The sequence below is a fragment of the Aythya fuligula genome, chromosome 5 (assembly GCF_009819795.1).
Source record: "Aythya fuligula isolate bAytFul2 chromosome 5, bAytFul2.pri, whole genome shotgun sequence".
Taxonomy (NCBI): Eukaryota; Metazoa; Chordata; class Aves; order Anseriformes; family Anatidae; genus Aythya; species Aythya fuligula.
Window position 1 is genome coordinate 20,832,730 of NC_045563.1, and position 23,086 is coordinate 20,855,815.

A 23,086-nucleotide genomic window follows, 5' to 3' on the forward strand; every position below is an offset into this window, starting at 1 on the left:
TCATTCTAATTAAATGCCTTCCCTACAGGGAGTCATACCAATTAAATTGGCACGCTGTTGTTAGGGGGCCAGTTAATTACATTTAACTCTATCTTCAAATTAGCCAAACTACTCTGTCAAGAAAAGAAGAAGAAAAAAGAAAGGGAGATGATGGATATTACAGGGAGAACAAAACCCAAGGGAATTGGCAAAGGCGAATCTTCCCTTGAGCCAAAGTTGCATTTGTTTGCTGGCTGCTTTGCTCTCTTCCTGCTGGGAGAGAAGTCAAGATTATACACTGATTTTGAAACCTATGTCTTTAGTAGCATATAAAAATTGAGAGGGAGAGAACTGTGCAAGTGTGCTTCTGAATCAAAAGCTAAAGTACTCTTCAAATCTGTGATTTTTAGACAGGTGGGCTTTAGGGCACTAGGCACTCCTCATATGAAGCTTTATTTCTTTTTGCTTCCATGTCCAGCAACCCCAGGAATCTGGCTTGCTTCCTTGTTTGACAAGAGCCAAAGTTTTTTGGTTTTCTTTGCCCTTTGTAGAAGAACAGTATCAGACCCAAAGAAGTTATGGTCACTGACATTTCCAGGAACTCCCTAGAGACTAAAGCACTGGTACAAGACAGATCCGATATGCTGAAACAGTAAGTTAGCCATGAAAAGTTGCAATTTATTCACGTTCATGAGTAAAATGGAAATCTGCTGTTGACATTTAGTCATTCCCTTCCTAGCTTTTCAAGCCTGGTCCAAATCCCACTGGAAGCCTCTGGGAAGGTCTTTACATTGGTTGTAGTTCAAGCTCATGGATTGTTTTTTCTTTTTAGCATATTCTACATATTTACTGATGATTCTGTTAGGAGGAATGAAAGAGACAGGCTCCACTTCAACATCTCAGATTTGTTACTCAGAATAAGGAGCATTTGTTTTCTTTTTGGTTCCCCAGATCAGCTCCTCTGCTCTGGATCTGTTAAGTCTTGCTTTGTTTGTGGCTGGTGGGTAATCATGCACAGTCGAGTGGGATTTCCTATCAGTTTACTTCCCCTTTGGAGTAAATTTAGAGTAAAAATGATTAAGACAGTCAATTGCACCAATGAAACTTCAAATATCTTGCAAGTGCAAGGCAGATGAAACTTTAAAACTCCTGTTCTTCTTACAAATGTGAAATAGAAACACACTATTTCTCAGCCATGAACTGTAAGTCTTAGAATTAACTTCTCATTGAAGTGTGTATAACCCATAGAGAAAAGCCTTCAGTAGGTGAGAGAGCATAGCAGCCACGTACAAACACTCGCATGTTGAAAACTGAAGAAATAAATTGGATCTTTGAACAGTCAGCCCTACCATCCAGGAAGTATCTGTGCTGAGGAGTCATGGGATAATTGCTCTTGACAGCTCTCTTCTCACCTTTTTTCTCCTTTATTGCCTTAAACTCATGTATATGCTATGCTGTAGGCTTCCAGTGTATGTGGTTATCAGTCTTTACACTTGGTGGTCTCTATTTAAAACAAAGAAATGAGATCCTTGCACTAGAACAATGTAGATGTGTAATATCTAATAGCAAGTTATTAGGACTGGAGTGTATGTGTCATTGACTTCAATTTATGACTGTAGGTTTGTTTTACAGTGAAGCTGAAAACTGAAAACCCTGTAGCTTATATATATACACATCCACACACACAGACATATATGCATATATACATATATATGCAAATGGAGTTAAAAGAAAGATTTTGTAAAGGCACAAAAAGCTATAGATGACACTTTCAAAAGAGCTCAGCCTGCTGGGCTTCTCTGGAAACTGAGCTGTGATTACCACAATGTGGCTTGCTTCACGTGGTAAAAATCAGGAGCTTATTTAAGTGCATAGTTGGAAGTTGAGATCTTCTGAAAAGCTGATGACAGTTCTCTGTTCTGACTCCTTTCTGGTTTGATTTTTTTAAAGTCTGGCTCTAACTACTAATGCCTATTTGTCTTAAAACTAAGAAACAAAAGCCAGGGAGCAGGCAATGAGGGATGGGAACTTCCAGCATTAATCTATAGCTAAAATGGAATGTGCCCAGAATGACCTGAGAAAAGCTCTGACATGGAGAAATGTAAAGCTTGACAAAGCGCTCTCATGCACTGAGAAGAGAAAACTTGCTTTGAGAGGGAGGTGGACTACACCAACAAAACTCTTCCAGATCCAGGGCCCGGTTAGATTGTCTAAACTCCTTGTAAATGCTGGAAATCTTTTTTTATTGTCCCAGCCAGGAGCAACTAAGCATGAGGACTTGGGTAAGAAATTTTCAGAGGAAGATGTGAGCAGCAACTGAGATGTGAACAGCAACTGTACTAAGCTGTGAAAGAGGTGACGTGTGCAAAGACATGTATGAATAGGGAAAGCTGAATCCCATACTAAACTCCCCTTGAAGAATCATATTTGCTACCTGTTGTACAACCTCCATTTGCTTTTTCAAATGAAGATGCTACCAGCTACTTGAGAAAAAAAATTTGTCTTTCTCCTGATTCTGTAAAGCCTGGATTGCTGAATATGCAATTTACTACTCCTTCCATGCTTTTTTATGCTGCTATAGTCTGGATGTTCTTGTTTTGTGTAGTCATCCAGTCCATGCTTTGAACTGAGTTCTTACATTATTTGGGGGCAATACATTCCCCAGGTTAGTTTGTGTGTGTGTATTTCTGTGAAAATCCTTGCTTCTATTGTTATTTAAATTTTCCTTTTCTAATGTAGGGCTGACTTAGGACCTCCATCTGTTTAAAAAAAAAAAAGTAGCAGTAATACTGAAAAGAGAATGTATTCCATAACTTCATATTTTTCCCAAATTCTACATTCCTGTGATGTGTTTCTGTAAAGGGAAAAATCTCTCCTGATCACACTTCCGTAATCGCAGTGTACAGTTGTTAGTGGGTGCTCTGTATCCCTTTGGTGTGTGGGCTCCCATCTGGAAATTCTGTGTGAGTAAGTGGAGTTTGATGGCAGATTTTGCAAAATGATGTTTGGAGGGGAGAATTTTGGTTGAAAATATCTCACTGTTTCTGTGATGAAAACCCTGCTATTCAGAAAATCAATGTCCTGGGCTCTCCTGGGCTGCAAACCCTATTTTGAGTCCTTGGGGGTGCTTTTACCTTATCCAAAAGGCCTGAAGTAATCTATCTCTGTAGATCAAATTGAAGTGAGCAATGAACTGTGTGTTTCAGTTTGAATGAATCAGCCCTGGAGAACCACCACCACTTGGAAAACGATGCTTTTTCGGACAAGTCTGAGAGAGACAACGTGGAAGAGTCGGAGAACGAAACGCATGAGAACAGCCGGAAGACAAATGAAAGCGAAAGCGATCAGTCAGAAATCCATGGAGAGGTTTCTCCAGGAAGGAAGGGGACGACTTATGTTGAACAGATCTATGAGGAATTTGGGGAGGTAATGGGAAAAACAAAAAACAAAAAACAAAAACAAACAACAACAAAAAAAAAAAAAAAAAAACATAAAAACATGTTAATCATTGCCTGTTCCTGTTGAAATGTCTCTGTTCGTAGTATTTGTCATCCAGTCTTTTAGATGCATGGCAGCTAAGAATCAGCTTTGTGGGTTCCAGTGTTTTACAGATAGAGCAATGTACAGCTTTCTGCTAAATTATGTTGAGTTATCATGTGCTCTAATAATTATGCATTATGAACAGCAGCTCTGCTACTTTGCTTTGGCATGTGTCCAGCATCAGCGATTGCTTTAACCAGTTATTGCAGTGAAGAGCCTCACAGCATTGGCACAGGGTTTTGTGGAGCCAGCAGGAGGGGGAATTATTATTCTGGGCATGTGTCCTGGTCAATTAAGATGCTCAGTCCTCGCATGATACAAAATATGATCCTTTCCTTTTTTCATTATGCATGGAACATCCTTTCTGTGTCCTAATGGTGCCACTTGATTCCTTAAGGACTATTTCTTGTAGAAAAGCTATTTTTCATGTCACTTAACAGCAGAAGGGTGTGTTTCTGTTCCGTATAAGAGCCGTTGTTAGCTGGATGTCGCTGTGACATCTCTGAATAAGGCAGCTGTAGAGCAACTGGGAGCACCCACTGTTGGGTGAGAGTCAGTCCGGGTGAGCAGCAGAGAAGCACTGTACTCTTGCACCGGGAGGGCTCGGAGCACTCCCTTGCCTATTTGAAAGAGGAAGCTGAAGTCTTGTTGATGCTTCAAAGAAAATCACTTTGCTGGAAGGATGTTTCTTAACTGCATGTGTTTGCTGGGATTTCAGATGTCAGGGTGAGGTGCAAGCCCCTGCTGTAAAAATTGTGCTTAGAAAAAGAACTGTTGTCTACAGGCATCCAAAAAAATTTTTTTTTTAATTCCTTTTGTACATCTCTTCCCTTCAAATCCCACCCAGACACATAGCAAATGGTGACTGGGTTCAAAGAGGGAACTTTGAATACAGTGGAGGAACCAAACAATGTTTGGCAACACCAAAATGAAGGCAAGCGTAATTTCTCTCAGGTCATTATTCTGAAACAACCTTTTGCCAATTGAAAACTTGTCCTAGAAGGAGTAGTAGAGCAGATAGATACTTTGGTGTTCAATCAAACCTAAAAGGCAGCAGTGGTGTCTGTGTGAATGAAAGAAGACTCTGCAGTTTTCCATAAAAATAAAAACAAAAGGGAAGGACTACATTCCACAGTAGAGAGTGATACTGGATAATGTAAAATAAAGCTAGGGTGTTTGTTCAGGCAGGGTAACTCCAGTGAGCTTTCAAAAGGAGTTCCCATGCAGCCTTGACCATTAGGGGTTTTACTAGATTTCTGTTGTTGGCTGCAAAGTGGGACTGTTGTCTCCTGAGACATACGGATGAGACTGGCTGTTAATTCTTATTCCAATGATAACAGTAACATAAAGAAAAGTAAATTGTAGGCAGTGATGTAGTTTGCTATAAGCAGTGGGCTCAGATGGATCAAGGTAAACGCGTGTCAATTAATAACATTAACTAACTTCTTAAACTGAAATTGCCTCTGTCTCTCTGTATACAGTTCAGATTTGCAGATCACAGATGCAAACCATCACTGTTAAATTTGCAGCATGACTTTGAAAGCACATTTCAAATGTGTGCACATATGTATGTGCATCTGTATGCATTAAAAAGGCATGTGCTTGTGCATCTGCGTGCCTTGCCATGTTTGCAGTAGGAACATGCAGGCAGAGACAGGTGTCAGAACGACTTTAATACTGCAAAAGTTAGCCTAGAATGTAAAAAAGACACCTTCTTAGTAGGTAGACTGGTAACAAAAGCAACAAAACTTATTTTAAATTTATTTTAGTTATAGCTAGCTTAAAAAAGGAGTATTGAGGGTGAGGTATTTGATGGGAATGCAAACAGAAATGACCTGAAATTACTCTCACACCCCTGCCTGTCCTTTTTCATCCCTCTTCATCCATCCCTTCTGCAGTTACTCACTCTGAGTAACACCTTGTACAGCAATTTCACCATGGCGTTAAATTATCTTGCCAGTACATGCACGCTTGAAACCTAGATAAATAATGAAAGCTCTGACAGAGCCATACATATTGTAACCCCTAGAGGACGCTGTGGTATTACGTCCTTAAAATGATTTCCACTTCTTGGAGATTGGAGCTGTGTATTGCATCAGACTGTCACAAGAACGGTACAGGGAAAAGCAATGAAATGAAAAGAGCTGTGTTGTTCCTCAGTCTGAAATTCTCCCCAGCCTACAGGCCTACTCACAAGTTGTGAATGATGAGTAAAAGGGCTGATTAGGAGCCAAAAAGGTGCTGAGGATGGTGAAAATGAGTGTTTAGTGATACATACTATCTGCAAAGCCTGTTGGGGTATGCTACGTGTCCTCTCCTGAACCAGAATGTATTCCAGAAATGCAACTGAATGGAACTGTTCCCTTCTGATAGAAATCTCTTGCCTAAAAACAATAGGAAGCCTAATTATAAGTATTCTCTTTCACTGTTAAATTCTGATGCCTAGGATGAGTGTTAGACAAAAGTCTAGACAACCAACATCTGCATTAAAACAACATTCATGTTTCAAAATTTAATTTTCTTTCTCCATTGGATTGAAAAGCCCTATTCCACCATATTATACCTCATGTATTTCCACTGAACACGGAGGAGCTACACAGTTACAGATGAAACCACAATAAATTGCCTGGCCTTTTTTATGTGTTTCTGTTGTTGTTGTTTTTGGTTTTTTTTAATGTGTTTGGTTGGTTGGTTGTTTTTTTACTGTTACTGTGCTTCTGCTGCAAAGGGCACTACATAGCACTGGGGGAGCTGTAGTCTGTGCACACAACCTGGCAGTGGGCCCTTTGCAGTGCCTTATGTATCAGCTTGTCCTGTTTTGAACTTGAAGGACTGCTTCAGTTCTTTGTTTATTACTCATTTATCTCCTATTTTTTTGTGTGGGTGTACTAGTAAATCTTACAGTCTCTCACTTGCTGAGGATGGGCCTGAGAGGAGTTTCTTGTATGCTTCTTGTATTTCCGGTTGTAGACAGGTGAATCGTCTCAAACGGAAACTGTCTCCGAGGAGAACAAGAGCCTGATGTGGATCCTGCTGAAGCAGCTGCGACCCGGCATGGACCTGTCACGAGTGGTGCTGCCCACCTTCATCCTGGAACCACGCTCATTCCTGAACAAGCTCTCTGATTACTACTACCATGCTGACCTGCTCTCCCAGTAAGTAGCACACAGAGCATGCCTGGCATGGGCACGTCTCTTGTTAGTGTGAAAACGTGTTAAAGCGTGAGCCTGGTGCTGGCTGAGACGTGCTCAAAAGGCTCCCAAATAGCACTCAGGTCACTGGGATTCAGTGTAAATCAGTCTAGGCTCCAGCTGCAGGGACCTTTTCAAGATGCACTGCTGCTCCTGAAGAGCAAGGAAACAGGGAAAACAGTTAAGCTCCAGACAAAGCTGCCTTTGCACACACGCATCCTTTACAGCACAGGCTGGAACTGATGGGTATTTGGCTCGTTCCTTTGAGCAGCTCGGAACAGAGCTGCGCCACCTTCTGGTGTACTTACGTACAGAGGAGTATAGGACAGAGCAAACAGTGGAATCAGCAAGCTCTTCTGTTCCAAAAGCAGCATAATTATTTTGGATGATAAATAAGAAACACCTTTTAACACAGTTGAGCAGAGAGACCTGCAGGGAGCACCACAGTAGAAAACAGGAAATGTCCTGCTTGCAGATAGGGCCATCTTTCTCAATGAGATATGTTTGGTGTATTTTAAAGCCAGTGTGTGCAGTATTCAAATATCAGCACTAGTTACTCATGTTTATTCTGCTGCCTCTGGATAATTTTAGAGCTGTGGTATTTTCAAGTTTTGTTTGTGGTATGTTTGAAATCTGAGGTTAAGGAAATGGTTCTCCTCAATACTGAGATGTGAAAAAAAGCTTTAAGGGGTTTGAAGTTTTTCTTTAATAAGCCTCTTTGTGGTGTGGTTGCTCCTTCTAAATGGATTTTGCAAGAACTTAAGCAGGTGGATTTTCAAATCTGACTAAACGGTTGGAAATGCCAGGAAATCTATGTTTACTTCCCACATCATCTGAGCGGAGGGAGGTTGGATGAGACAGCCCTGAGAAGCCACTTCCAACTTAAATGATTGTGTGAAATCACAAAGGACTGAAAAAGGCCTTGCAGCATGGCAGCTTTAAAGATCTTTTAAGGAAGGTGAAAACGAAGAAAAAGAGAGAAAAATAGAATTGTTTTTTATTTTGATGTGATTAATATTGTTATTTTTACTTCTTATACTTTACTATTATCAGTGACTACTGTCATTCCCACATTAACATACCTGGAGGTATATCCAATCAAACCTTATACACTCCAGAGACTTTATTAGGCTTTTTGCAGGAATTAGGTCGCTTTCTAAGCATTTATGTGTGTGTTTTACAATGTACATTACTAAAAAACAGTCGCTGCTGGCAAACACCTTTTTCATTGGAGCAGTACAGAAATTACTTCCTTTTAGTACTAGGGAAATACTGTTGAAATTAAGATCATTGTACCGGTATAAAATGAATATGATGTGTAAACAGTATAAAAAGCATGTGAGAAAACATTTTATGTTCTGTCCTGCAGGGCTGTTCTTGAAGACGATCCATACAGTCGAATTAAGCAAGTTTTGAGGTGGTATCTGTCCGGCTTCTACAAGAAGCCAAAGGTAAGAGAATGCTTGTGCTTGGGGTTCTAATAGATGTTGGAAACTTCTGCTGTGGCTGTGTATTTCTTTACTGAATTTCCTTTAACAGTTTACCTCCTCTGTTGTTCAGAATACTGTGACAATTATTTTCAAAACCAAAGTTGTATTTCGTTTGGGAGTGAATATTGGGTGCCAAATAGTGTTGGTTAACCTAAGAGCTTTTGCACTGGACATCTAGAAAACAAAAGTTGTTATCAAAAATTAGTAAGTACTTGGATGCAGGGGTTTTACCTCGCTGCAAGCAGGTCTCTTCTTTATCTTTTCAGTATCTTAGTGTCATGTTTCCACAGAAGTGTGTACCTGCTGCATATAGTAACAGAAATAATAAAGTATGACCATCTTGTACAGCTTTGATTGGGCAGTATCAGAGATTAAGCTGGCTGAATTGCAGATGAATTCATGGCTTGGGTGAAGAGATTAGTGCAGGAGGATATATGTAACAAGTTCTTAGGCTTTGATTCTTGTAGTTGACTTGATCTAACATAAGGAAGAAAATTACTACATTGTTTTGTGGCCGTGTCTGTAAAGTTGACTTGCAGATTTATAGCAGGTTTTGGTTGCTTTCTTTTTTTCAGGGAATAAAAAAGCCATACAACCCTATTCTTGGAGAGACATTTCGCTGCTGTTGGTTTCACCCTCAGACGAACAGTCACACATTTTACATCGCAGAACAGGTAAGTCACATTATTTGGATGTTCAAGTGCTGCAAGCAGCAGCCCATTTACACCTCCCTGCATAGGAGCATGCTCCTTATCTCACCCTGTGAGAGTAACTTGAAGTTTTGTTTAAACATCAGAGTGGGACATGGAAAAAACTAGCTGCTGATCTTTTTTTCTCTTTAGATTTACTGAGATTACCTTCAGCTTTGGCAGGTGTCCCATATATAACATTAATCTCTTCAGTGAAGACCTGTGCCACAGAAACCTGCTTTCCTGTTTTGTTTTGTTTTGTTTTGTTTTGTTTTGTTTTGTTTTTGTTTGTTTGAAGAGAATGTTGTGGTGGTTTGTGTTGCCTCTGTCAAAAGGGATAATAATAAAACAGATAATCAAATTCTGCCTTCCTTTATATCTAAACATTCCATAATGATCTTAATCAAAGTATTTTGAGGGTCTGTTTCCATATCTTTGGGGATAAATGACAGGCAGAGCTCACAAGCAAACTGGCCTGACAAAATTTAGTTTGAGAATTACAGTTAATAAAGGAATCTGAGAACCGCATGGACTTTGGTACAAGGACTCCTTGTTTCCCATACATTGTTTTTTTTTCCACATTTAAGCAAATATATTTTTAATTTTTTTTCTTTTGTTTTACTTTATTTCAGCAATTACATCCATTTTATGGAGGTTATTCAGATGCTACCCAAAAGTTCAACACTGTCATTTATTGTGTTAAAGATCTGGCATGTGTACATGTAGCCGTAAAATGATCTCAAGTGCACAGATGCACAAATGCAAAAGAAAAAGAAAATGTGGCCTGTTATAGAAGGGTTATACAGGAATTCTGTCTCTAATATATAATGTTGCCTTCTTTAACATTGGGATTAATGGTATGAATGGGGCTTAGAGGACTCTGTTCAGTTCTGCGGCCTCTGTTTTGCACCTTCTGGATGGCATGTGCAAGACTTCATGAGGGATGCTGTGTTTTATCCTTCATGCTGCTTAACTTGTAAAGACTGCTGTAAATATCTCTGTATGGTTTGTTTGTTTGTTTTTTTCTCTAGGTCTCTCATCATCCACCAGTGTCAGCTTTTCACGTCAGCAATAGGAAGGATGGATTTTGCATTACTGGAAGCATTCTTGCTAGGTCCAAGTTTTATGGTAAGACATTAAGTCTAGGCACCTTCCATGTAACATTGTGAAATTGGTTTTGTTTTTCAGTCACTCCTCAGTGTGCTCAGGGTTAAGAACAAAAAAATGCTCTAAGCATCTACCACCAGGATGCCTTAATCCCTTGTATGGGCTCTCCCAGGTTTTCCCCATTTTCACCATTTCAGTGGGAGATCACACTAATTGCTTAAAATTAATAATAATCAGAAATCTTGAGCCCTTTAAAAGCCTGGTTTTCAGAAAGTGAAGGTTTATGAGGATGTGTGGACAATTAGTTGTCAGGATATTTTTCATATGCTCACAGATGAGGCATTTTATAGCTATCTGATCGTCCAGATGACTTATGCAACAGTCTCCATATAAATGTAACTGCTTTATTTATTTAGCTCACAGATTTCTAAGAGTTGAAACCTAGAGCTTCAAAGTGGCTTCAGATCTTTTAACCTTAATGTCCTCCAGAAGGACAGCAGAATGATAGGCTCTGAAACAGTGTTGCTGTTTAAAATTCTTTTTCTGTTTAGTCAGATACCTCTTAAGTACTGTCTTCTTGTAGCTGTATCTGTTGAAACACTTGTTATTTCTGTCTTTCTGGCAAATTGATTTGTTATTTGGGATCCTACACAATTAGAGAAGTTGTGAGAACAGAAACACCTGGAAAAGCTCTAAGGCATTGGAATTGCTTTCATTAGTGCATCCCACTAATGGCTTACTTAATCTTCTGCCCTTTCTGCAACAGGGGCTGAATGCCAGAGCAAATGAAAGTCATGCAGCAGAGTTTATTAGAACTGCTTGCCTTCAGCAGTAAATGATTTGCCAGGTCCTGAATTATTGCTGTTTCATATCTCTTCTTTCATTAGTGTCCTACATTTAAATGTAAATGTTTTTCTAAAGTAGGATAAGATGAGTGACCATGCATAATGAGCATTTTAATATACATGTATTTGTTCCTTTAAATTTCAGGTAACTCACTTTCTGCCTTGTTGGATGGGAAGGCAAAGCTTATGTTTCTAAACAGGGGGGAAGATTATATCATTACTATGCCATATGCCCACTGTAAAGGTAAGATATGACTGTTCACATAGGAAGCAAACAGAAAGAATAATGTAGTAGTAATTTAATCTTACTGACTTAACTTTGCACTGGCTCGTCTTTCCACTCACATACCTCAAAATGCAGGGACTGGCATTTCCAGGAAGCATGTGTTCTGTGTGTGAGTCATAGGAGTTAGTAGAGGAGCAGTAATACTAACTGAATTATTTTTGCTTTGTTTATACAGAGCTGGGGACAGAATTAGGCCCACACTGAGTTAGTTCTAGCACTACATAGAAACTAAAAATACTCCATATATGCACTGCAGGTAGAATGAAGATGGAAAGAGTTAGAGTTCATGAGCTTCTGAGGATGTAAAGTTCTTCTAATGACAAAAATTGTTTAATATGTTTTCTGACTTTTTAAGAATAAAGAATGAAAAATTCCTGACTTGACTTCTGATTTCTTTGTTAATGAAACTGTGATACTCCTCAGTGTACCAGCTGCCTCCATGAGGCTGGTGCTTGCTGTTGTGTGTGGGTACAATACTGGCACAGCTCTGTTGATCTGGGTGTGCACTGAAGCCCCTGGAATGGCTGCCAGTTGATTTGCTGCAGTAACTGCATTCCTCCTTGCATTTCTCCTTAGAAAGCTAAGCCTTGGTGGCGTTGGAACCAAAGTAATAAAATCACTCCTGCAGCAGTTTGATCCAATTTTGCTTTTTGCATATTTTTCATTTTGGCACGTTGACCTATAAGTTAATCTTTATGGGAGGTCTAGCTACCTGAAACAGTAACTTCTGTAAATCATACTCTCTGTAAGCGTTTCCTGTGTGTAAATCTTTCTGTTGTTGATTCATTTTTTTCTGCAAATGACCTTTCCAGAAAACAGTAAGCATGTGTAAAAAGAAGTTCCCTACACGATTGCTAGTCCCCCAGATTCTGCTGAATCCTATTACAGCTCCTCTCTGCTCAGTCCACCCTGTGAGAGGCAGTTAGGTCTGTTCAAGCACTAGCATAAATGAAATTACTGGGCACAACCCTTTTCAATTTGTGCTGTCTCAATTTCAGCTTGCTTCATATGTTCTGTCAGTACCCATGAGTCAAGCTGTTGCTCAGCTGGTGTAGTAAATGAGGAATACAGACTCAGGAGGATTTTTCATGCTTAGAGTAAACACACATGTCCTGGAAATTTTGGTTTCCATCTTCTCAAAATGTTAAGCCAAGTAGCAGATCTCACAGCATATCAGTGGGACTAATTTGAGTTCAGAAAAAAGCAATTAGTTCTCTTGTTTTTTTTTCCCCTTTCAGGAATTTTATATGGTACCATGACAATGGAGCTTGGAGGGAAAGTTACCATTGACTGTGAGAAAACAAACCACAGGGCAGAACTGGAATTCAAGCTGAAGGTGAGAGACATCATGCTTCCCTTTATAATGGATCTCAGGCTTGCCCCTGTACACCAGACAAGACATGAGCATATACACCACATTATTTCTGTACCCCCACCCTGGGGTGGCCTAACTCCAGAGGAGGCATCGTCCCATAGTCAGTCTTGCCTGGTGCAATTTGATGGAACCCAACTCCTAAGCCTGAGTTACACACAGCTTGTTCCCTGCCAGCTGGCTGCTGGCCAGACTCTTCTGAAATTCTGGCAATGACAACGTGGCTTCTGTTTCAGAAGTAACATTATTTTTGCTTGCAAAGTACAGCGAGGTGTGCAGAGTACTTCAAGACAAGTCGTGATGTGGATCTTTAAGGTTGCTCTCCAGTTAACTGTCACATACATACCCATACTAGCAGGTGTTAAAATGAACTGCACCTTGTGTTTCTTAAGGCTACAGGACCTTGCCTTGACGGTAGGTTAACAGTCCATTTTCAGCCATCTGATTTGGAGTGGTTATCATGCTCAAGAGCTGCACTGTCATTGCCTTGTACTGACTTGTTCACATAGCTCCCATAGAAAATCTTGGTAATGCAAACTTAAGGTGTGCAGATAAAACAGAGATGTCTTTAGGCATTCTTTCAGGCATGTTAAAACTTGGGAGAGAAAGTTAGGACCTGTATCTTTTCCTGGACAGCTAACTTGCTTTTTAAGGAGCATCCGTTTCTCTTCTGTTCCAAAAGTTTTGTTACAAAAGTTTCTTGCCTGTGCATAAAATGAAACATGGCAAACTGAGAGCCTGGAGGATTTTATAGTTGCAGCATTAGCTGACATAAATGTGAGAAATTATGGGACGTAGGGGAGTCTTTTGCAGACCACATTTTTCTGAGAGCAATCAAATTTTTCTGTCTTTATTTGCCTTTACAAAGTAAACTGTTTCCCCATGTCCTTGTCTTTACAGCCTGTACTTCCCATAGTTCCCATACAGTACCGAGGCTGATGGAGTATTTAGTCAGCGTCATCTCAAATCTGCAAGCAACTTCAGCACTTAAAATGCAAATCATTATTTTCTAGATTGAAAATAAGATGCTTAGTGCAGACATAATGCAGAGAGGTCCCTGTATCTTAATTACATGCTCTGCTTCAAGTATTTCTTATCCACCATTTTCAGTAGAATTGTGAGCAGTTGAACATAAACCACAGTTTATGTTCATAATAGTTTTGTTATTAATTTGGATATATACTCATACTCTACTGGATTGTGCACATTGGTTCTTGAAACACTTGTGATTTCTTTTTCTGTGGCTTTTGCCATAGATTTGATTGTATTTTGTTTTTTAAAAAACAATAATTAATTTTCACAACATTATTGAAAGCAGCAGCTAAAATGTCTGAAGAAATATTGTGTAGTAGGAATTGGAATAACTAGTCACACGACCGCTGCTTCCTGTGTTTGGCAGGCAGAAGGTGAGGGGAATTTTCCATTGTTCTGAGAATCTTTTCCTTGACTCTGGAAATACCCTTTTTTCTTTTTTTGTTTCCTGCTGACAATAGCTTCTTCACACTGGAGACTTTACACAGATGCAGCCATAAGCAGTGCCACACTGCTGTTGCTGTCCCATAAGCAGGAAAAGTCACCAACTACATTACTGCTGCTCCCTTTGTTTGGACAAGGCTGCAAGTAAAATGGTGCAAACTGTAATACAATTCTGGATGTTGGGAAAAACTCGCCTGTGTCCATTTATCCTGATAACTAGTTAACAATAAACTAATCTGCAATGAAAGTGAGGCCTTGCACTGCTGAATATTAAAGTACCAGAAGGCTTACTTCTCTTCTGCAGCTCCTACAGTGCTTTCAGTTTTGCAAACAAAAGGACAAAAGGAGAAGTGTGCAATGCTGGATAGTCAAAATCCATGTTAGAATTCATTCTTCTTTTCCCCAGGTTGCACTTTTCCTTCCACCCTGCTGCACCACTGTCTTTGGCTCCCTTCCAGTTCTCACTAGGCTGATTGTATTTTCTATTTCTTTTCTCCCCTGACAGCCCTTCTTCGGAGGCAGCACAAGCATTAATCAAATCTCTGGGAAGATTAAATCAGGAGAAGAAGTGTTAGCAAGTCTCGATGGACACTGGGTAACTTATGATAATAGAAGTCGCTGACACTTTAAGTGCAGGGGCAGTGGGGTGTGTGGGAGGACTGGCAGCCCTTGGCAGGCTCCTTGCCTTGGAGCAGAAGCAGTGGAGGGCCAGCGCATCCTGCCTCCTTACGTCATTCCCAAGAGCGCGGGCATGTTAGAGCTTTCCAGGCCACACCTCTCAAGGTCACGTATGCTTCCACAGTCCCATCCACCTGCAGCACAGGTAACACTTGCATTTCCAGAGCCTGGGCCAAAGCTGGGACCAGTGAGGAGTTTCCATTGAAACCAGTGGCTCTGTATTTAGGGTTCCAGGCTTAGGACAGGCCCCAATGGCAGTCAACTAGAGAAGGCAGACTGTTGGCCTTAGAGTGATTGTGAAAATCATGAGGCTTCTTTCTGCTTTGTGTTCAGTACTTCTCCAGCAACAACAGTGCCAGGGAAGAGCATGGGGTTTTAAGTTTGTTATTTTCACAGCAAATCTTTATGGTAGAAGACTCTTATTCCTCTGCTGATAAGATGAAGGACAAAGACACGGATTCTGTGAGGGTCTGTCTGTATGGACAGCTCAAAACACAGACCAGCCAGCACCTTTGCATGCCTAGCCTCTGTAAGTGCATCACTCAAAGGCATCCTTAAGCCAGAGTCCAGCAGGAATAACGCTGCACAGTGAAGGATGCAGACTAGAGCTTTAGTTGGGAACTCTTGGTAACTGAGGCAAAAGTGGTGAAACCTTGCTTTGAGCTGGATTCTTCTGTATTTATCTCAGCTACATTTATACGTCTGTATTTTCATTACAGTTGACCTGTGGTCCCTTTTCAGTCCTTAGATATTGTTGCTTTTGAGATGAGATTTGTCTCACCCTGTACAAGTAGGTCAGCTGAAACGTGCCTGGATAAAGCCTTTTTTACAGAGGGGTCCTAACTACAGTGTAGCCTTTGGTCGAGCAGTCTTAAAAGAATCACAGCTGGACACCTTCCCCCAGGCAATCTCTCTTTTTACATAAAAAGCTAATGACCACTTTGAAATCAGGGAGTTTTGCCCATTCTGGATGTGCACAAGGACATTTGCTTCCTGTGCTTGGGTAGCTTTTCCCTTCTGAGCTACCTTTCCTGCCAGATGAGCTTTGGCAACCGTGAGTTGTGCTGGATTGTGGAGTGCATTGTCTGCGGTGGGTCCTGCGAACGCCATCCGCGAGAGCGTGTAATCGAGCAGCTCCCCTGGGGCACTGAGCCGCAGGGCTGCGTGCTGCTCAGCTTCCAGCCTTCTATGTTTGGGTTTTATCAGCATGAAAATAATTTATTCCTCCCTTGGTCTTTGTGCTGGTTGTTTGTGGTGCACAAAATTAGAGTGATGTATGAAAGAAGTTAAATGGCTTTGAATGGGTGGCTCCATAGGCCACTGTTTGGAGTTGCATGCTGTGAATAAGAGTAGCTGCTGTGCAGCAGTAGGGACGTTGTTCGTTCTCCCTCCCCACTGAGAGTATTGGCCTGCTTTCCTGAGCTCTGAAGGCTTTTTTCCAGCACTGTCTGGTTTCCTGACAGAGACCCTCACAGCTTAAAAGCTAATTCTCTGCCCCAGAACCTGAAAGCCACCTGAATAAAGTCAAAGCAGCAGCTGAGGGCTTGCATGTGTCCGTTAGAGATGCACATAGCAAAGTTTGATAAAGCCTGCCTCCTCTTATCCATAGCTGGGGGGCTTTTGGGGACCTGACATCTGTCCTGGAGTTGGCACCTCAGGAAATGGCAGAGGAGATCATAGAATCACAGAATCATATGATCCCTCTCCCTGAGGCAGACTTCAAGGAGGATCGAGACCCTTGTAATTGAGTGAGTTTCACAGCTGAAGACATGGGCAGTGGGGTTTTGAAAAACAGACGTGCATCAGGGACCGTGGCAGGGGAAGAAATGCAGCAGTTGGGATGCAAGAAAATGAGGCGGTGAAGGGCTAAGCAAATAGCTGTGACCTAACTAAGATTAGTATGATACTCCTACCGCGTCCAGGCAGCTGAATGGCACCAATGCACACGCTGTTCAGCAGCTGTAGTTGTCTGGTTCTTTCCACTTGCAATCACTGTCATGCTGTTCACTATATCCTCTGCAACCTACTCAGTTCGGCTCCATGGCATTGCTGTGTCCGTGAGCAAGGCTGGCAAGAGGCTGAGTTAAGCAGGGACACAGCACGACTGTCTGGCCAGCCCCAGATCAGAGAAGTGCTGTTTAATAGTTGGTTGCCAAGTATATTGGCAACGAATAAGGATGTGGCATTTTGTGAAGTGCTAAAAGAAATTCAGCAGCAATAATAGCATAAGCTGACTAAGCTGAAAAAAGAGTGTGAAAGAGAGCTCAGCTTTAGCTTTCCTTCCTAGAAAAGGTGGTATTTCAATAGGCTCATCATGAGATTTCAGAAGTGAGGAAGAGAAGAAAGACTAGAAAAGGAGCTAGGGATCTTGTTTACATATTCTGGGTGGTACATGGGAGGAGTATTGGGAAAGGAGAACATATTAGGGCTTTTATGGGTACCCTTGTCTGGGCATTAGCCTGACAAAAGGAACCTGGTATCTTTCTAGTTCTTCTCTGATTAATTCAGCCAGTGTTTTAGGGAATGTCTCTCCTCACTCACATTAGAAACTTTCAGGAAATGATGAGTGAGATGTAATGGGCAAGAGGAGGAAAAAAGCCCTCTAACCAAGCCCTATCCCTGACCATCATCCGGATTCAGCTTCCGTTTGTCAGGATTATTTTCTGCCTTGTGTTTCTGACTGTCCTTAACGATTTCACTGTGTTTTTCTTCTCAGGATGGGGAAGTACATATAAATGAGATGAAAAATGGAAATGTGGAAGTGTTCTGGAACCCAACTAGTGAAGTACGAAGGCAGAGACTGAAGCGCCATATTGTGTTATTTGAGGAGCAGACAGACTTTGAGTCAGAAAGGTAAGGAGCTCTGGAAATGTCTCACTCCTGCTTCCTCCACTGGAACTGAGCAGGGACTGTGAAGGCTGTGATTCCTCAGCACGATCCTGGAAAGGCCTTGCCTGTGTGTATTACCGTCCATTTACCCGTTTTGTTACACTCTATTAATTTTGGAGAATTTCTGTGAAGTATAGCTCTGAAATAACCAGGAAGCTAGGCCAAGAAATGATGGAGGCTAAAATAATAAATATCTAATATAAAAAATAATTATTATATAAATAAATGTAATAAATATCTGCTAAAATAACAACTCTCCCTGGAGTCCAGAGAACATGAATAGAGTCTCTTAAAACTGCTGGAACATTCTGTGGAAGGGCAAGATGTCAATGTGAGGTCAGATGTCTTGTTAAGAAAGGTTGTTCCAACCACAGGCTCTTCAACTAGTTGCAGGAATGTGGAAAGTCTTGGCATGAGCAGAGCAGTGCGTTGAACCACATAACTGAATTTTATGTGAACGCAATTAAAGAGACGTTTAACTGTGCCTCATAATCTCAGCTGAGATCTCTAATGAAGTCTGCACCAGATTTTTTAGGGTAATCTACATTACTTGAGAGTACAGTCTTGGCACTTCACTTAGGAAATTGAAGGAATGACTACCTGACGCAGGGGGTTGCAGAGCATTCCCAAGCTAGTTCTTGAGTCAGAACAGCTTGAGCAACAATGTCACGTGGCACTTCTTTCAAACCATCTACTTCTGCATCTCACCAACATGGTTAGCCAAAAACATCTAATATCCCAAGGCAGCACGTGCAATTTACTGCCTCCCTCTGCAGTAGATTTGCCACCTGCCTGTGGACATCTAATTTCTGTGCTGCATCACATCACACTAAGAAGATTTCCCTTTTTGAGAAGGGAAATGAATGAAAATAAACCCACATGAGCATTTAGCTTCATCTGGACAGCAGTGGCAATGAATTCTGTGTTTGTAACTTACACTGGTGCAATTGCCATTGTTGCAGAAGAGACTGGAGCGTATTTTTCTATTAAACTTCTGAAGAAGATTCTTTTAAAAGAGAAGAGAAATCTCAGTCTTGGAGACAAAGAATCTCCATTTCTCTGTTTATCAGGGTACAGCCAGAGCTGACTCCCTTTGCTACAGCAGAAATTAACAGTGAAATTAATAATCCAGGGAAAGGAGGCAGAAGGGAAATTTTTGAAGATCCCTAACAGACATTCCACTGAGCTCCTTATTTTGCTGGCATTTCTGTGAATAAAGTACCATCTAATTGAGGCAATGTTCTGCCTGAATTGCACGGTCTTTCCTGCAGTGCTGAAAATCACCTATTTTCACATACACTGGAGAGTCTCTGAAGCTTTACCATTATGCAGCTCACCATGGTGGGTCTCATTGTCTGACACACACAAGTCTTGATGGAGTAATTTGCCCTTGTCAAGTGATTTTGTTTGTGTCCCTCTGAAGTTCTTCAGTTTGAGGACTCACTCTTTACACACCACATTCCTTAGAAATGACTTTATGCCGCCGTGTTATTTCCTCAAACTGTTATTTTTGCTTCTCCCTCCCCCACCATCACTTTGAGTTTGAAGTGAGTTTCTTTCCTTTATTTTGGGGAGAATATTCATACACAAGAACATGGGAGTAATATGCCATATAGGACAGGAAAGTGTTCTTCTGCCTCCAGTTAATCATCTAAGTGGCTGCTTGTTTTAGAGTCTTGCTAAAGCATACAGTGATAGAAATACAATGAAATCATCAGTACCCCTTTTACATTAAAAGCCTCACAGCAAGCTCCAAATGAAATGCAGTAATGCAGTCATTTTTTTAAAGACAGGACTGGTGTTTTGGAGAGCTGGGAATACTGGAACAGCCTGGATCTCCGGTCCGTATTCTAATCACTAAACTATCCAGTAATGTTTTGGGAGGACTCACTGCTAATTTCAGAAGTATATCCAGTCTGGAGTGAAGATTAGAGTGCCCTGATTAGAGGAACTGTAGAGAGGGCTATCACATCTTTGCTATAGTGAAAAGAGTTTTTTCTCTTATAAAAGGCAGATCCTTTCCTTAATCCAGAGGCTCAGTGAGACATCATATGACAGATCACAAATCTTCTGGCAGCTGAAAAGAAGTGCGAATGAAAGCCTTCAGTGCTTTTAGTGTGTGTGCACAACCATATGTCCATTTCTTGTGGATTGAATTGACTTCCTACAGACTTGTTGCCATTCCTATATTGAAGTACAACATTGCATGTGCAGCTGCAAGCCTTGCACATGCATCCATCTTCCATTGCTTCTAAATTTTAAATATAAAGCCTTTGATTCAGGGATAGACATTAAGGCAAAGACTTCTAAACCTAAATGATTGAAAGGGACAGTAAGATAACAGATTCTTCATTATATATCACCTCTAAAGATGCCACTAACCTCAATGAACTGAACATAACTACTTTATAACTCACACAGACAGCACTGAAGGTTTTAATGAATATTGTAGGTGATGTTATCTAAGGGGAAGTTCCCCTGATCATTACATAGAGCATTCATTGTTTCATAATGTTCTCGTAATGTTCATTTAATTTGCAAACCAAAACTGGGATTGAGTAATCCTGATACTGGTACTCTGCAGTATCAATAGACCAGAAGTGTCTGCTCTAAGTTTCCAGCTGGCAAAATAAATTGCTGTTTTTAAGACAGATTAACTTCTTTCCTTGTTTATTTGTAGGCTTTGGCAGCATGTTACTAGTGCAATAAACAAAGGTGATCAACACAAGGCAACGCAGGAAAAATTTGTGCTGGAGGAGGAGCAGAGGAATGCCGCCCGGGAGCGGAGAGAGAATGGCACAGAATGGAAACCGCTGCTCTTCCGGCATGATGCCACAACTAATGAATGGCACTACAAATACGAGGAGTGAGTGGCGGGGTTGTGGGTTATGAGCAGACCTCTCTGCTTGAGTTCCCAGGGCTGCAAGTGAGGTTACAGACCTGTAATTCTGGTCCTGCTGGTCCTGCCATTCCCCAGACTGTGCCCCAGGTTTGCTTTCTGAGCTCTCTTGGAGTGCATTTTCCTGATACAAATTGGGCATAGCTGAAATTGAGGGCATGGCAATGGAAAATCTGCTGTGCCATTGGTATAAATCCACATTGCTGCAATCAAGTGTGGAATCACTTAGCAGAGATTTTCTGCACTTTGCAAGCAGAGTTGGCAACTGTGCTCTCCTCTCCTGACACGAAGGGTGAAGCCTCTGGTGACTGGAGCCCTTCACTCATTGCTAGGAACTGTGTATGCAGGGAAGTGTCTGTTACTCCACACACAGCATCTGCAGAAAGTCTTGTTACTGTCAGGGATGAATATCTGCCCTGATGCATGTGGAATTGGTGCATTGTTTGTAACACACCTAGTGGTATTCTTGCTTTTCTGATGTTCTTTCCTTTGGTCTCAACAGTTTAAGACCTTGGGATCCTTTGAATGACATTGCCCAATTTGAGAAGAATGGGATACTGCAGACCATGGAAAGACACTTATCTACAAGGATGTCAAACCACACAACAACATGCATAAACAATCAAATTACACGGCACAAGGTAAAAGGCCTGGTTTGGGAAATAAAATATTTTTTTATAATTGTTTAGATAGTTAGCCCTTTTTTGCAGCGTTTCCATGTAAGCATAGCATAGGCTGAAAGGTTTGTTTTGAGTAGATAGAGCTTATGACTCTAAGCCAGCAGTAGTGTACTATCATTAACTATTTGTAATTCTTGGTTGATGTGTGCTATCCTTTCTGGTATTTTTTTCCCACACAGTGTTACTGACACTGACTCTTATACTGGGTTTTGCATGTGACTGAGCTGAGCCTCACTGTTCAGAGTTTCCAAAACAGGAAATTTTCCATAGTGAGGATGTGACCAAGGTATTGGAGTGCACAGCCATGGTCCTGCAATTTAAATTTCAGTCCTTGCCATCTGCCTTTATCACTTGCTTCCTTTTAGGACAAGAAACCTGTGCCCATCCTTTACATTAAGTGGGAATGGTACCGTTGCATCCATCTTTGGAGTAACTCATGTTACTCATAAAATGCTTTGTAAATGTAGAACATCTGAACTAGCAAGATATAATCCATATTACACTAAAGAACTTGTGTCTTATTAGGAACGTAGACTTCTGTTTGATAGTACCCCAAATCTGAATACCTCTGAAATAGTGGGAAAGCTAAGGTTCGTAACTGTTCTTCAGGCCCTCATATGAGAACTGTTAGGAAACAGTGGGTTTGGTTTACCCATTCAGGAGGTAGGGAAAAACTTTCCAATCTGCTTGAATAAATCAGGTATAGAAGTTCTCCGGTGTTTAAATCCTTCAGTCACCTTCTGAAAATTTTTTTACAGGAAAATTGGTTGTCAGTTTTTCTTCTCACCCATTCTCTTATGTTTCTGGTGGGTATATGACTCAGTGAAATAACTGTAAAATTCATCACTAGTATGTGACGGTTGTAGCTAAGACAAAAATAATTTGTATGGGTTTCTTAAGGATGTTATCATTTGAGGAAATGTTTTTGTATGTGGCATATGTATAATACCCTTAACGAGCTTCTAATATCCGTAACTAGCTGCCAGGAGTCCAGCTACTAGGAGCTGCTGAAAAAGCAATCAAACTTTGCAACCTCACAGATATTCCTGAGCACCTTACATGATACTGTTTAAACCCGAGTCTTCAATTTGGTACTGATTGAATCTCTTTAATCCCTGTTTTATTCAGAGATCTGCCAAAGACTGCAGACGCCGCAAAACCAGTGATCAGCCATCCAACCACAGCCAGAATACAGAGAGCAGCTGTTCAACACCGGAATCCGTACAGGAGCTGTCAGATGATGATGGCAAGTATTTGGATATCATTGGGATGGACTTTTTGTTTTTTGATTCTGCCACCTGTCCCCTTTTCCCCATGTTTCCTCCTGAAAGTGTCCCCCCTAGCTGTGACAATTTGATCACAGTCAGCTACTTGCCTGGTGAACCTGGTTTATGTTTCATCACCGCCACAAGGGATGGTGATGTAAAACATAATGTCCATTAATATTTTGCCACAGGGTTTGGAAGTCTGTGCGCTCAGTGTGGGAAAGAAATGAATCACCTGAAGGAAATTCATTCAGCTGTCTTATCCCTACAGAGAGCCCAACAGGACATACACAGGTAACTATTTTCCCTCATCAAAGTAATTACCTTAATGGACTAAAAATAACCTGTGGCATTTAAGTCTGCTGTGGCCTTTAGAGTGTCCGTATCAGCTGCAGGGGTGCAGTGAACAACTGCTTCAAAGGTAACCTTAATAGGTTACGCATCAGAAAGGCAAAACCAACCTTTACTTGAAACAGTAATCTCTTCCGCTTAAGACTCTCTTTATGGGAGCAAAAAGTATCACCTCAGGGTATTACGTATTTCCTGGCACTTCCAAGTGCAAAACAGCTGCAGGAGCTGGGAGGGGTTGGGCAGAGTGCTGGCTATAAAGAAAACTGCTACGCAAGAAGGCATGGTTCTCCCTTCTTATCAGCCATTGGGTATGTTTTGAATTTGCTGTTTGCTGCAGAGACGTAGGCAT

The 23,086-nt window shown here is 41.1% G+C and overlaps 1 protein-coding gene across 3 annotated transcripts in view; it reads left to right on the top strand.

Moving 5' to 3' along the window:
- The window catches only part of OSBPL5 (oxysterol binding protein like 5), a 130,692-nt gene that overhangs the window by 105,645 nt on the left and 1,961 nt on the right, over nucleotides 1–23,086 (top strand). For all 3 annotated transcript variants that reach the window (XM_032188467.1, XM_032188466.1, XM_032188468.1), the window contains exons 9-21: nucleotides 3,186–3,405; nucleotides 6,490–6,674; nucleotides 8,080–8,161; nucleotides 8,776–8,874; nucleotides 9,921–10,017; nucleotides 10,987–11,085; nucleotides 12,366–12,463; nucleotides 14,481–14,570; nucleotides 17,370–17,506; nucleotides 20,223–20,408; nucleotides 20,944–21,082; nucleotides 22,250–22,367; nucleotides 22,578–22,680. In XM_032188467.1, coding sequence (XP_032044358.1) covers nucleotides 3,186–3,405; nucleotides 6,490–6,674; nucleotides 8,080–8,161; nucleotides 8,776–8,874; nucleotides 9,921–10,017; nucleotides 10,987–11,085; nucleotides 12,366–12,463; nucleotides 14,481–14,570; nucleotides 17,370–17,506; nucleotides 20,223–20,408; nucleotides 20,944–21,082; nucleotides 22,250–22,367; nucleotides 22,578–22,680 — 1,653 coding nt within the window. The remainder of the gene's footprint in view (nucleotides 1–3,185; nucleotides 3,406–6,489; nucleotides 6,675–8,079; nucleotides 8,162–8,775; nucleotides 8,875–9,920; nucleotides 10,018–10,986; nucleotides 11,086–12,365; nucleotides 12,464–14,480; nucleotides 14,571–17,369; nucleotides 17,507–20,222; nucleotides 20,409–20,943; nucleotides 21,083–22,249; nucleotides 22,368–22,577; nucleotides 22,681–23,086) is intronic.